We start from the raw sequence: 11,834 nt of genomic DNA on the forward strand, positions 1-11,834 counted from the left end.
TTTTAATAAAAAAACACTCTTTCAATTTTTAACTATAGTTAACTAACTATTAAAAAAATTAATTAAACATTAAGTTTTTTTTCTAGATTTAGTTATTTGCAATTCAACTTTTATTAAAAAGGCTAATTTGTTAAGTATTAAAAAAATTGTATATTTTTCAAGTTAGTTAGTTTCTTATAGTAATATTAATTGGTTTATGTGACATTTTATTTTATCGTTTTATTTGTTTGTTTTTATACATTATAAAAAATAAGATTATGTAATTAATATAAAATAAATTTAACTAGTATTTTAATTTCAATATTTATGGGTTTTATTTAATGTGTATATTTAATTTGTTATTTTCAGTCTCTATTTTAAAACGATATAATGTAATCATTTTACTTAAATTAGTATTGACATTGTTTGAAAAAATTTCAATGATTGTTTTTTTCAGTGCTGTCAATAGGTCGTAATCTGCGAGCTAATCCGGCTCATCACGGGTTTTGAGCTGGATTGGATTTGAAAAAAAAATGTAATTTTTTTATGCGGGCTAGTTTCAACTCGGCTCACTTAGAACCCGGCTCATCAGATTGAACCCGTGATAAGCCGAGTCGGCTCACCAACCCACCTAATTTAATTTAATTATTTATTATTTTGTGTTTCAATATTATTAATTATCATTTTTTTATTATATTGTAGATGGTGATAAAGAATAAGATGTTTAAAAGAGAAAAATATTATAGATTTATCTATTCAAGACTCTGATATTATAAATGAATAAGTGATTTAAAAATTATCTATATTAAAAACTTATTTGTTCATCTTTTGTACATGTTTTTCGATGCTTGGATTATATACAATACTTTTTTTTTTAATTTTGAATTATTTTTGGAGTTTAACATCATTTTAGTGTGATTTTTATTTAGATTTGAATTAAAAAAAATTATATCTTTTTTTTTTAAAAAAAAAAATTAAAATTAAATGAGCCAGTGAGCGAACCCGTTTAACCCACCAACCTGTGGTGAGTCAAGACAGATCGAACCGAATTACCGTTTTGACAGCTCTAGTTTTTTTATATATTTTTATTACCTAAACCCGCTAACTTATCAAAAGAAAAACCTCTGCTTCTTATTTGTTTAATGTGAGGTTGATTGTAAAATTATGTAATTAATATAAAACAACATTAATTAGTACTTTGATATTAATATTTGTGGAGTTTATTCAATGTAATTTCTTAATTTTTGTTTATCTTCAATTCAACTCACGTTTTATTTAAAATGATCAAATATTAATCCATTACGCTAAATGGGTGTTGATATAAGCTTTGAAAGAAAATACAATTGAAGATTTTCTTAAAAATATTTAAATTTATAAACCTAATTAAACTTAAAAGGATATAAATAATCTTTTTATAACTGTTGTTACTTTGTATTTTACACGTATAACATCTATAGAATCAAACACTTGGTTATATGTAACATCAGAAAAGTCGCTATGTTCATCAAACCTTAATTATTAAACATACATTTTTTCATTAATTTTAAACTTATTTTCGCGTCTCAGAAATTAAAATGTACAAAATGCATTTTAATCTCCGATGTAAAAATTGTCTTCTTCATTCCCTCTAATGACATTTTTGTTTTTTCTTTTTCATTTCCAAGCTGCTCAAAACTTTAGCCTTGACCTCACATAATTTACTGTTAAAGTTTTTTACAGTTCATTATTTATTGATAATTAAAGTTATTAAAAGTTAAAAAAAAGTTCATGACTCTTATTTAATGAAAATTACCTGTGATATCATAAAAATCAAACCTTATTCCTCCTTATTTATTTAATTGTTATCAATACATTAATCGAATAAGAAAGATAAATTTAGATTACGCGTAATAATAAATCACCGCATGGTTTTGTTTTTATACTTTCGAAGAAAGTATTTAATAAAGAGCAGATACATTTAATAGTCATAGGTCAAAAGCATTAGTAATAGCATTTAATGCTTTTTATTTACTAAATATAAAAATTAGCATAATTAATTATTATTTTCTTAATTTGTAATTAGTATTAGTTAACTTAGAAAAAAAAATAAAGTGGAGTATTAAAAGGACACGGAATTTCAGAGTTTAAAATGCATAAATAATAAAGGCTTATTGAGAGTTGCGAATTACCCAAACCAAGCGTATACGAAGACCAAAACACAAAGAAAGTGTATGTATAATAGTAGGTTATTTTAGTATAGCCGGAAAAAAATACAAGGGATTGGAAGAAAAGGACGAATAAAATTAAAGCTCCAAAAAAATGAAATTTCCCCAAATCTGAATGGGAACATTTGCCCTAACCCATTTCCCTCTATTCGGATCCTCCAGTCACGACGACGGTTCGCGGATCCTGCGCTCATCGGTTGGCCGGGGAAGCGGATGATGGATTGCGGTGTTGGATCCATCGTGTGGGTGCGTCGGAGGAACGGGTCGTGGTGGCCGGGTCAAATCCTCGGCCCCGACGACCTCTCCGCTTCGCACCTCACCTCACCCCGATCCGGAACCCCCGTCAAGCTCCTCGGCAGAGAAGACGCCAGCGTGTAAGTTTTCTTCACCGATTTCGAATTCGCGACTGTGTTAGCTACCACTGCAAAGTTTCTTGCTTTTCTTTGTGTGCAATGCATCCATCTGTTAGCATTCTTTAACAGTCTATGCTATTTTTCTGTCTTTTTAGGGATTGGTACAATTTGGAGAAATCCAAGCGTGTTAAGGCATTCCGGTGTGGTGAGTTTGATGATTGTATTGAAAAGGCCGAATCTGCTCAGGGGGGACCGCTGAAGAAGAGAGAGAAGTATGCGCGCCGAGAAGACGCCATTCTTCATGCTCTTGAGCTTGAGAAACAGATTTTGAAGAAGCAAGGGAGATCAGGTGGTAGACCATCAAATACCTTTAAAAAGGGTGCAGTTGCATCGCCTCCGGAAACACTGGGAAATGACAATGAAAACCATGCAAGTTCTTTTATGTATTGTGAAAGTGAGTCTGCTGGAGGTTTCTTTCTTCCAGAGATGGCCAAGGATGGCAATCAGCTGCGCGGGGAAGTGGATTATTCTGAAACAACACCTCGGATGAGAGACTTGCAGGATTTTGGGCTCAGAATTGCCCCTGCAAAAAAGAAGTTTCCATCTTTTGTTGAACCTAACATTTACCAGAAACGTACGGTTGATGATGGTGCTCGGGCTCTTGCAACCGGTGGTATACGCGCTGGCAGTACTGTTCACATGAATGGTAAAATTCTCTAGAAAAGATAAAAAAAAAAGGGTACACGAGAGATTGAGTTAGAGTGATAAATATTTTTAAGAAGCATACAAGGCACTCCTTTTTATTGAATATTTTAACCTGACTAGTTCTGTTTCCAGGGGCTGGGCAATTAGGAGCTTCACGAGCAAAGAGGAGCAGATGTGTGTATTTTCCGACCGAGTCCAGTGATTCTCTTGATTACAGAGAGACTCTACCCCGTGTTGAGATGTCACCTTCCCAACGCAGAAGGGAGTTTGCTTATCATGGTTCTATGGTTAGAGAGACTGAATATACTTTTATGGATGATGTTGAATCTGATTCTTCAGAAACAGCCTGTAGTGATTCTGATTCTGATTCTTCGGAGACAGAACCAGACTTGGATGAAGAGATGACAATATTTTCAGGTTAAATTTCTGCCATTCTCGTACTGTCCTTGTATTAGCAGTGTGATCTATTTGCCACACCCTGAGAAAAAAACTACATAAAAAACTGGCACATCCATTCTCTCGGTATCTTTAATTTAGTGTTTTCACTTCTCTTGTGTGCTCTGTGAACATGCCAATTTGCCAAGGCTTATCATTGGAGTCTTTAGAGAGGGATTTAGAAGGAATTGTCCTATCGTGCATATTTTAGTTTTGACTGGTTTTTTGTAATGTAAATTTGGAGTCACTTCCAATTTGTGTGGGATTTAGTGTCTCATTCATGATAAGCACTTAGGTTTCAGTTTGTGTTTGACTTTGTTTTAGCTTTCTTTCACATCATCCTTCATGGCTTTACTCAGGATGTTCCTATAACTGCAGAAACTGGTCATGATGCTGAAGAACATGAAAGCACTAGCAGCGAGGAGCTTGATGAATTAGCAAATTCCAGTGACATGCCTCACCTTTATCCTCGTGACTCAATAACAAGTAATGAAGCTGTGTCTAAATGGCAACTAAAAGGGAAAAGGAATAATCGGAATCTAGTAAAGAGGTCTGTTGGTGCTTCTGATGGAAAATGTAATATGTATGGAGCAGGAGCAGATGTTGATGGAAAGAGTAGTCATTTAAGGCACAATATAAATAGTCCAAGTTTGCACCGCTACAAATTTGATTTTGGTGATACCTTTGATGACGATGATCAAAACTTTGGACTGGAAGATGAATACCCTCTGTCTTCTAGATCTATATCAAGAAGTCAAAGTAAAATTCATCGTGGTGCAGCTTGGAATGATTTGGCCTATGATGATCATCTAGCTTCTAAAAGACATTGGGATGCTAAAGCATATTCTCCGTTGTACGGTGACCGTAATCATTTTGGCGGTAGGGTCAGGCCGATGCTAGTTGATGTAGATTTGAAAGTTCAAGCAAGCTATCGTAAAGAGTGTGTGCCCTTCATTTCGCTCATGAGTAAATTAGATGGGAGGGCAATAGTAGGGCACCCAATCCAGGTTGAGGCTCTCAGGGATGGCTCATCTGATATTCTATTTCCTACAATTGATGACTTCAGTAATGATGTGACTGGTATTGAGGGAAGTAGTGTGCTTCCACCAGCATGGAGGACTGCAAGGAGAACTGCAAATTTTCGCATCCCGCGCCCCCATGCGCCATCATCAAATGGTGCTGAAGGTGCGGGTGAGTTCCCCTCTTCAGATCAAGAACAAAGCTTTGAATATAAAAGTTTAAATGCTGGAAATTCCAGCCACCAGGCTAGCCTTCAAAGGAGGAGTGGCCTTAAAAGTCATCGTTCTTCAGCAGAAAAAAGATCCTTAAAAAAGGTGCCTAAGAAATTGAGCTTGTCATCTTGCCAAAAAACTCGAACTCTGTCCTCATTATCTACTGAGCATAATTTTAGTAGAAAGCCATTACATGATAGCAGTAGTTATCAAACAGATAGATTGACTAAACCAGACATTTCTGGGTCCACTACAGTAGCTTGCATACCAGTCCAGTTAGTGTTTAGTAGATTACTCGAGAAGATTAATAGGCCTCCATTGAAAACACCTAGTAATGTGGCTTTGCTGAATACTGGTGTGGATAGAAATTCATAGGTTACATGTACATTGTTATATGGCAACAATAATCTTACAGTTGTAGCACAATATATTAGGCATGTCTTTTTTCCAACATAGGGAATTCCTATTCAATTTAGTGTCAGCATTTCAAGGATTAATATGCTGTATAGTTCCCTATTCATCATGTATCTAGTCTAGATAAATAAAAGGTACATGAAATTATTTAGCTGTCTTGTAAGTGTACATTTGCCGGATCTTGGTTTCCTGAGAACTGCAACTAGCTAGTTATTGATTTATTTGTTCCAATATTGATGGGAAGTTCAAACTCTACTCGAATCTAGTGCAGTGGTAGTTAAATATTGATGTGTTTTAGCGGAAAAATCTATTAAGTCCCAAGTTTTTCTGAATACACAGACAAATATACATTACTACAGTTTGTTATTTATCGCTTATTTCTAACATAAAATGCTCAATATCTAATGTGGAAATTGCATGAACATTTACATAGCTGCTTATTGCTGGGTCTATTTGTGATTATGGCATTTGGTACTGAGTTAGATTACAGACTCAGTATTAAACATTGCTAAATATGTAATTTAATTTGTTAATCAGAAAGTGCCAGCATGCTTAAACCGTTTCGAATGCATTCTACTGATCTAATAATTCAATTAAGTGAATTATTATCTTTTTTTTTTCTTTTTTTTTTTTTGTAAAAAAGTTGATATTTCATGTTAAAATTTAATCCTTTTTATAACTTGATGCCTTGATTAACATTTATCTATATAACCACGTTGGCGGCTAAGTAAACAATGATTCAAAATACATTTCAACGAGGAAAAAGTAAAATTCAAAATAACAATCGAAACAGTGAAATATTAATGCCAATGTTGTATCTATATGGGGAAAGTGCCATGGTTATTTAACATAAATTTAAATAAAACTTTAAGTGAATTAAAGTTAACGAATTTTAAAGTGACATTTTCTTCTTGAAAAAGCTTATATTAGTTACCTTTTAATTTAAAAAAGTCTAAAATATAAATTTACGAAAAATCTTAACGGTATAAATTTTTAGTTCAAAAGATTAATTTAATTAACAAATCATAAAAATGTTTGTGTAATTTTATGATAGTGAATATCTTAAAAATTTCGTCTTCAATAGCATTACTATTATTAATTATTCTGCTTTTTTAAAACAAATTATAATATAAGCAAGTTTATGAAATATCTTTAAATATGTAAATTATACTTTTTTTTAATAAATTATTTAAATTATGATATAAAGTTATTCTTAATTGGATAAGTTAAAATTTTCTGTTTACTGTTCATTCTTTATATGCAGTTTTGGCCTATATTTTTATCATGATTATAGAGTTCCTATATTTTAAAAATTATATATAATTTTAATGAATTCTGAATTTTTAAATTTATTTATTTTAGCGTCATTTAAGTCTATATCCGACCCTATTCATTTAAGGTACCGTAAAAAATATCAATTAATGAAAATACAAACATTTAAAAGAAATAAAAGAGTACGAAATTGAAGATTGGACTGAAATTACATATTCTTAAAATATAAGGATTAAAATCGTGGGAAATTTTTTTGAAGAATCAAAATCACGAATCAAGAATTAAAAATGTCCAAAGTTAATTTTAAAGAAATTATTTTAGAAGTAAAGATTAAAAGTTGTATTAAAGGTATAACAGAGTAAAAGGCAGATTGTTTAGGCTTATGGATTTTTAGCACTAACTATAAATAAATGAGTAAAATACACATTGTTTTAGCCATATTAGGAAACGAGAAAAAAACATATGAAATATCTGAATAGGAAAATATTTATTGATGATTAATCTAAAATAAATATATAAAGTAATTTGAACTGTTATTAGGTTGCTTGAATATATTAGGTCAAAGTGAATGTACCGACCCACCGATTTAACATTTGGCCCAGGCCCAAAAATTCAAATTTGAAAAGTAGGCTCTAACGGTTATATTGTCTAACGTCACGTCGATTAACCCTTGCAATTGAACGTATAAATACCCCCACTGATTCCAAGGCTCCTCACTCGCTTGTAGTGTCTGTCTCTCCCGCTCTCCATCGCCGCATCTTCAACAACCCAAAACACCTTGTTTTGTTTCGATCCTTCTCTTATCAATGGATTTCCACTCCCTTTCAAGGAAGCAGCTACAAGCACTCTGCAAGAAGAACAAGATTCCCGCTAACATCACCAATCTTGGCATGGCTGACGCTCTCGCTGCTCTCGATCAAGTAAACATTCCACTCTTTTTTCCTTCCGTTTTTGTTTTAATTTTTGTTTTTTTTTCAATCACTGCGCGATGTGGAAATGAAACGCCTATTGTTGTAACGTGTTACTGTTCCATTCATTCACAGAGACGGAGGTTCTTGTTTGAACTGGTGTGCAAGGTTTCCGTTGTTTAAACTAGGGTTTCATTTTCTTTTAATTGATTGCTTTCAGGTTGAAGGATTGGATGAGGTTTTGAATTCAAGCGAGGCTGATGTTGGAACCCCAAATGTCAATCTGCGTACGGCTGGTAGGGCCTCAAGTCAAAGGAAAGCAACGAAAGCAGAAGTTGAAGGTTCAACGGTGAAGGTTTCGGCCTCTGCCAGGCCTCTACGTGGGGCTAGAGTTGGAGTTGCATCAGGAGTAACGGAGCAAGAGAACAAAGATGCCAGTGTTCCGCCAGTTACTCCTGCTGCCGGTAGGAGAAGGGCTACTGCAGTTTCTACTCGTAGAAAGAAAGAAGTTGAGATTGTAGAAGAAGATGGTGATAGGAATGATGCATCAGAAGTAACGGAGCAAGAGAACAAAGACGCCAATGTTCCACCAGTCACTCCTGCTGCCGGTAGGAGAAGGGCTACTGCAGTTTCTACACGTAAGAAGAAAGAGGTTGAGATTGTTGAAGAAGATGGTGATAAGAATGATGCACCTAAAACAGTTGCTGCAGCTTCCGTTGCTCGGAGAAGAGCTACTAGTGTTTCGGTTTGCACCACCAAGAATGAGACCGCCGGGGGTAATTCAGTGCAGAGAACATATAGCACGAGGAGGTCGGTTAGATTGTTGGAGAACGGATTGTCAAAGATGAGTTTGATTGACACTGAAGACTCTGGATTTGTCAAGATTGACGATGATGGTGTTTCTCAAGAACCGAGTAATGTCTCGAACCAAGTGGAAGACTCGTGTCATACTGAAGAAGGTACGTTGGATCTGTCCTTTTCTGAATATTTTTATTGTTTTTAACGATGTTTTGTTTTTAATAAACTAACTTGTGAGAGTGATTGACGCAGGATCTAGTTTGCAGATGGACTCGACTGTGGTTTCTGAAGATACTCAGGAGTCCGAAGTCTTTTCAGAACAAAACACTGGATATGAATGCCAATCACACGAGTCTGCTTCAGATGTGAAATTAGTTTCTGTGACAGAAATTGATACGGTAGTTGAACCACATTGTTCAGATGAAGGTGAACCGGAGAAAATCAACTGCTTGGAGTTGGGGGCTGAACCAAATGAATCAGATGAAGCAGGTTTGTTTTTTCTTCTTCTAAACAGTTGTCTATTATTGTGCTTAGTTCTACTTTGTTGATTGCATGCGTCACTGCGTCAGTGAAGTGATTGGATAATGACATTTGATCACATTTCAGGACCTGACCCGTTACTTGATCTGGAGGAAACTTGTGATTCCTCGGACCTAGAAACTGAAAATAAGGAATGCGTTGGAGCCTGCCAAGAAAGTTTTCCCGTCGAGGCATCCGCTGATGCTATGGAACCTGATAACGTTTCGGTGGATGTTACTGACCAAGGTGTTGCTGGTTCGCTTTCTATGATAACTGATTGCGAGATTTATGACGAAGTCAACAATAAGTGTGGTGACCAAGTCAGCAGTGATGAAGATGTCAACAGTGGCGCTTTGGTCAGCCAAAAGAAACAAGTTGAGCTCATGGATGGAAAAATCAGCCATGAGAGTGATGATAAAGAAGATAAGAACAATGAGCCAGAAGTGGAGGATGAATCAGATTATTCTAGTTTACTGGAAGGAAGATCTGATGATCAAGGTTTGTTTATGCTCTTTGTAGCAATTGTTAATTAGATGGTTAGTACTTGTACATATAGCGTCCTTCAGCATGGGCTCTAAGTGTTAATCTTTATTGATCGGTTTGCAGGTTCCGAAGTGTTACCTTTACTTGAGGATAGCACTGTGGCAACGCTAGAGGTTTTGCCTTCTGAGACATCTGAAGTTCAAGTGGAGGTTACTTACCAAGATACTCCAACTTTGACTGTTGTGGTTGCTGACGAGGATGTCGCTGCCTCGATCACCTCACCTGTCGGTGATGCTCCAACGGGCGTAAATGAAACTATGGAGTACAACACTGGCGATGTTAACCAGGACATGAAGGATGAAACTGAAGAAGATGAAGAGTACCAGCATCTTGCTGTTGAGGACAAAGATGCCAAGGAAAGTGGCTCGATGATTGGTTCTGAAGGGGTTCCCGAGCTCGACTCAATTTCTAGTTCTGCTGGTGAGCTCCAAGAGGAAGAACTGAAAGAAGTTAAACCAGAGCAGATGGAAGCAGTGACACATAGCGTTCCTGATGTTACTGAGGCACAAGCTGAAGAATCCGAGGAACCTGTAACAGGACAGGTAGCTATGTTGGAAGTTGATAATGTATTTTCTGGTATTCAGTTGATAATGTAGTCCTCAAATCTCTCTTGTTCATCAACAGGTTTCAGTTGAATCTGCTTCGAGTCCTATTGATGGCGAGGTTGTTTCCGAAGAAGTTTCTGCCATCCCAGACCAAGATAACGTCATAGTCTCTTCGGAAAACGTGTCCTCCGATGCTCCGGTTCAATCAGTTGTTTCTGACCCATTGAAGGAAAATGTGACATCTGATGATCTGCATAACAAGACCATGGGGGAACTTAAGAGAATGCTGAAGAATTTAAAGCTAGGTGGTGAAAAATCAAACTGCAACAAGACTACTAATAAGGTTAGGCTGATCCCTCTTTCGCCATCTATTTATATTTGATTACGTGTGCTCACTGTTTATGTTACACGCGCAGGAAGTGGATAAGAAAAGAACTGCACTGCAGGTACTGCCACAGAATCAGATGACAAATGGGGAAGCTCAGATTGATGACTGAATATCATAGCGAAAACATGAACTTTGAAATTTTGCACTCTCCAAATAAATCTTACGGATGTTTTAGCATAAGACCAAACCTTTGGTTTGGTGTTCTATAGCTGTGTTCTTAGTCACTTGGCAGATTTTTCTTGTAATTTTGCTGGTTGCAAGAACTCTTTTTTCTGGAATTTTTATTTCCGATGCACCAATAGTGCCTTTTTAGTATATCCTAATTATATCCCAAGTGCATTTTTACTGAAAGCAAATTGTTATTTATTACCATATTTTTTATAGAATTAAACTAAAATGCAATATAGCCTGCTTGTGGCCTTGGATGGTGAAAAGAGGGAAAAGATTACAAGGGCATATAAAATGCAATATTGAAATCTTATATAAACATGTGCATGTGTATAGGTGAACCGTACAAGTTGCAGGTTTTTATCAAATCTGAGTTAATTTAGTTATGAAATTACGGATAATTATTGAATGGAAGAAGATTACGAATTGTTAATTAAGCTCAAGATCGTTGTAAGGCTACGTGACTTTAGCTAAAAGTAAATTTCATTAAAGTCATCATAGAATTAGGAGACTCTGTTAAAACATTTCTTACACTAAAGTCGTATTAAACGTTAACAACTTTAATTTACATTAAAGGAATGTGATGATGAAAAATGTATTTTTTTTTTCATTACTTTATTTTAAAGGTAAAAAATCATACATATATTTCATCATTTCTTTAAAATAAAGTAGTGTCCACGAAACATGACTTTAACCCATTCGATAATTATTTTAAAACTAAATTCACCCTGAAAAAAATCACGAGTTGAGTAGATTATTCTGCCATGCATTGCGTAAAATATATATTTTATGTTTTTGGTTCGAAAATTCACAGGTTAGGATTTTATGTTTTCTTAATTAATTAGTATTTTCTCGAAGAAATTAATAATAAATATTTGTTTATCTCCTTCTTCTGAAGGCATTGCTAATTTAGTCTCTAATGTCATATAATGTAATCATAAAATAACATTCACTGTTGAATTGATTGTTAAAATATATTTTATTAATAAGCAGTTCCATAAAATTTAATAGAATATTGTAAGGTTTTGTCTAAACATTTATGAATTAAAATCAATTTATTTTATACTTGAAATGTTAAAAATAAATTATATAGATTTAAAAGTCAATTTCTTATTTATTTTAAATTGAAAATGTATTTGATAAGCATGAAATATTAGTAGTTTTCTTTTTTTTTTCACACCCGAGTTTGCTTTTCACCTGTCCAAAACATTTTAGTTTTTTTTTTTACAATAATGACTCGCTGCATTGCTAATATTTTTAAGATGGTTGTTAAATTGAAAATGAATTTTACAAGTATTGAGATTAAAGTTACGTTATTTTATTTTATTATAACCACTTATGATGTGTTTTGGTAGAAAAATAAACATAAAT

The 11,834-nt window shown here is 34.4% G+C and overlaps 2 protein-coding genes across 2 annotated transcripts; both read left to right on the forward strand.

Annotated features, from left to right (window-relative positions):
* The first annotated feature begins 2,175 nt into the window (after positions 1-2,175).
* LOC124837638 (uncharacterized protein At1g51745-like) lies at positions 2,176-5,577 on the forward strand. Its single transcript, XM_047313063.2, has 4 exons — positions 2,176-2,557; positions 2,692-3,242; positions 3,374-3,658; positions 4,055-5,577. The coding sequence occupies exons 1-4, from the start codon at positions 2,397-2,399 to the stop codon at positions 5,281-5,283; spliced, it is 2,226 nt and encodes a 741-aa protein (XP_047169019.1). The 5' UTR covers positions 2,176-2,396; the 3' UTR covers positions 5,284-5,577.
* Positions 5,578-7,327: 1,750 nt separating this feature from the next.
* LOC124837634 (uncharacterized) lies at positions 7,328-10,673 on the forward strand. The gene is made up of 7 exons (XM_047313058.2): positions 7,328-7,514; positions 7,723-8,461; positions 8,553-8,789; positions 8,907-9,317; positions 9,426-9,904; positions 9,987-10,250; positions 10,324-10,673. The coding sequence occupies exons 1-7, from the start codon at positions 7,401-7,403 to the stop codon at positions 10,402-10,404; spliced, it is 2,325 nt and encodes a 774-aa protein (XP_047169014.1). The 5' UTR covers positions 7,328-7,400; the 3' UTR covers positions 10,405-10,673.
* Positions 10,674-11,834: the final 1,161 nt, after the last annotated feature.

Source organism: Vigna umbellata, chromosome 4 (assembly GCF_029865625.1).
Source record: "Vigna umbellata cultivar VRB3 chromosome 4, Vumbellata_1.0, whole genome shotgun sequence".
Lineage (NCBI taxonomy): Eukaryota > Viridiplantae > Streptophyta > Magnoliopsida > Fabales > Fabaceae > Vigna > Vigna umbellata.

Coding starts and splice junctions, on each gene's coding strand:
- LOC124837634 (XM_047313058.2), top strand. CDS start 7,401: ATGGATTTCCACTCCCTTTCAAGGAAGCAGCTACAAGCACTCTGCAAG. Junction 7,515..7,722: donor CTCTCGCTGCTCTCGATCAA/GTAAACATTCCA, acceptor GATTGCTTTCAG/GTTGAAGGATTGGATGAGGT. Junction 9,905..9,986: donor AGGAACCTGTAACAGGACAG/GTAGCTATGTTG, acceptor GTTCATCAACAG/GTTTCAGTTGAATCTGCTTC.
- LOC124837638 (XM_047313063.2), top strand. CDS start 2,397: ATGATGGATTGCGGTGTTGGATCCATCGTGTGGGTGCGTCGGAGGAAC. Junction 2,558..2,691: donor GGCAGAGAAGACGCCAGCGT/GTAAGTTTTCTT, acceptor CTGTCTTTTTAG/GGATTGGTACAATTTGGAGA. Junction 3,659..4,054: donor AGAGATGACAATATTTTCAG/GTTAAATTTCTG, acceptor CTATAACTGCAG/AAACTGGTCATGATGCTGAA.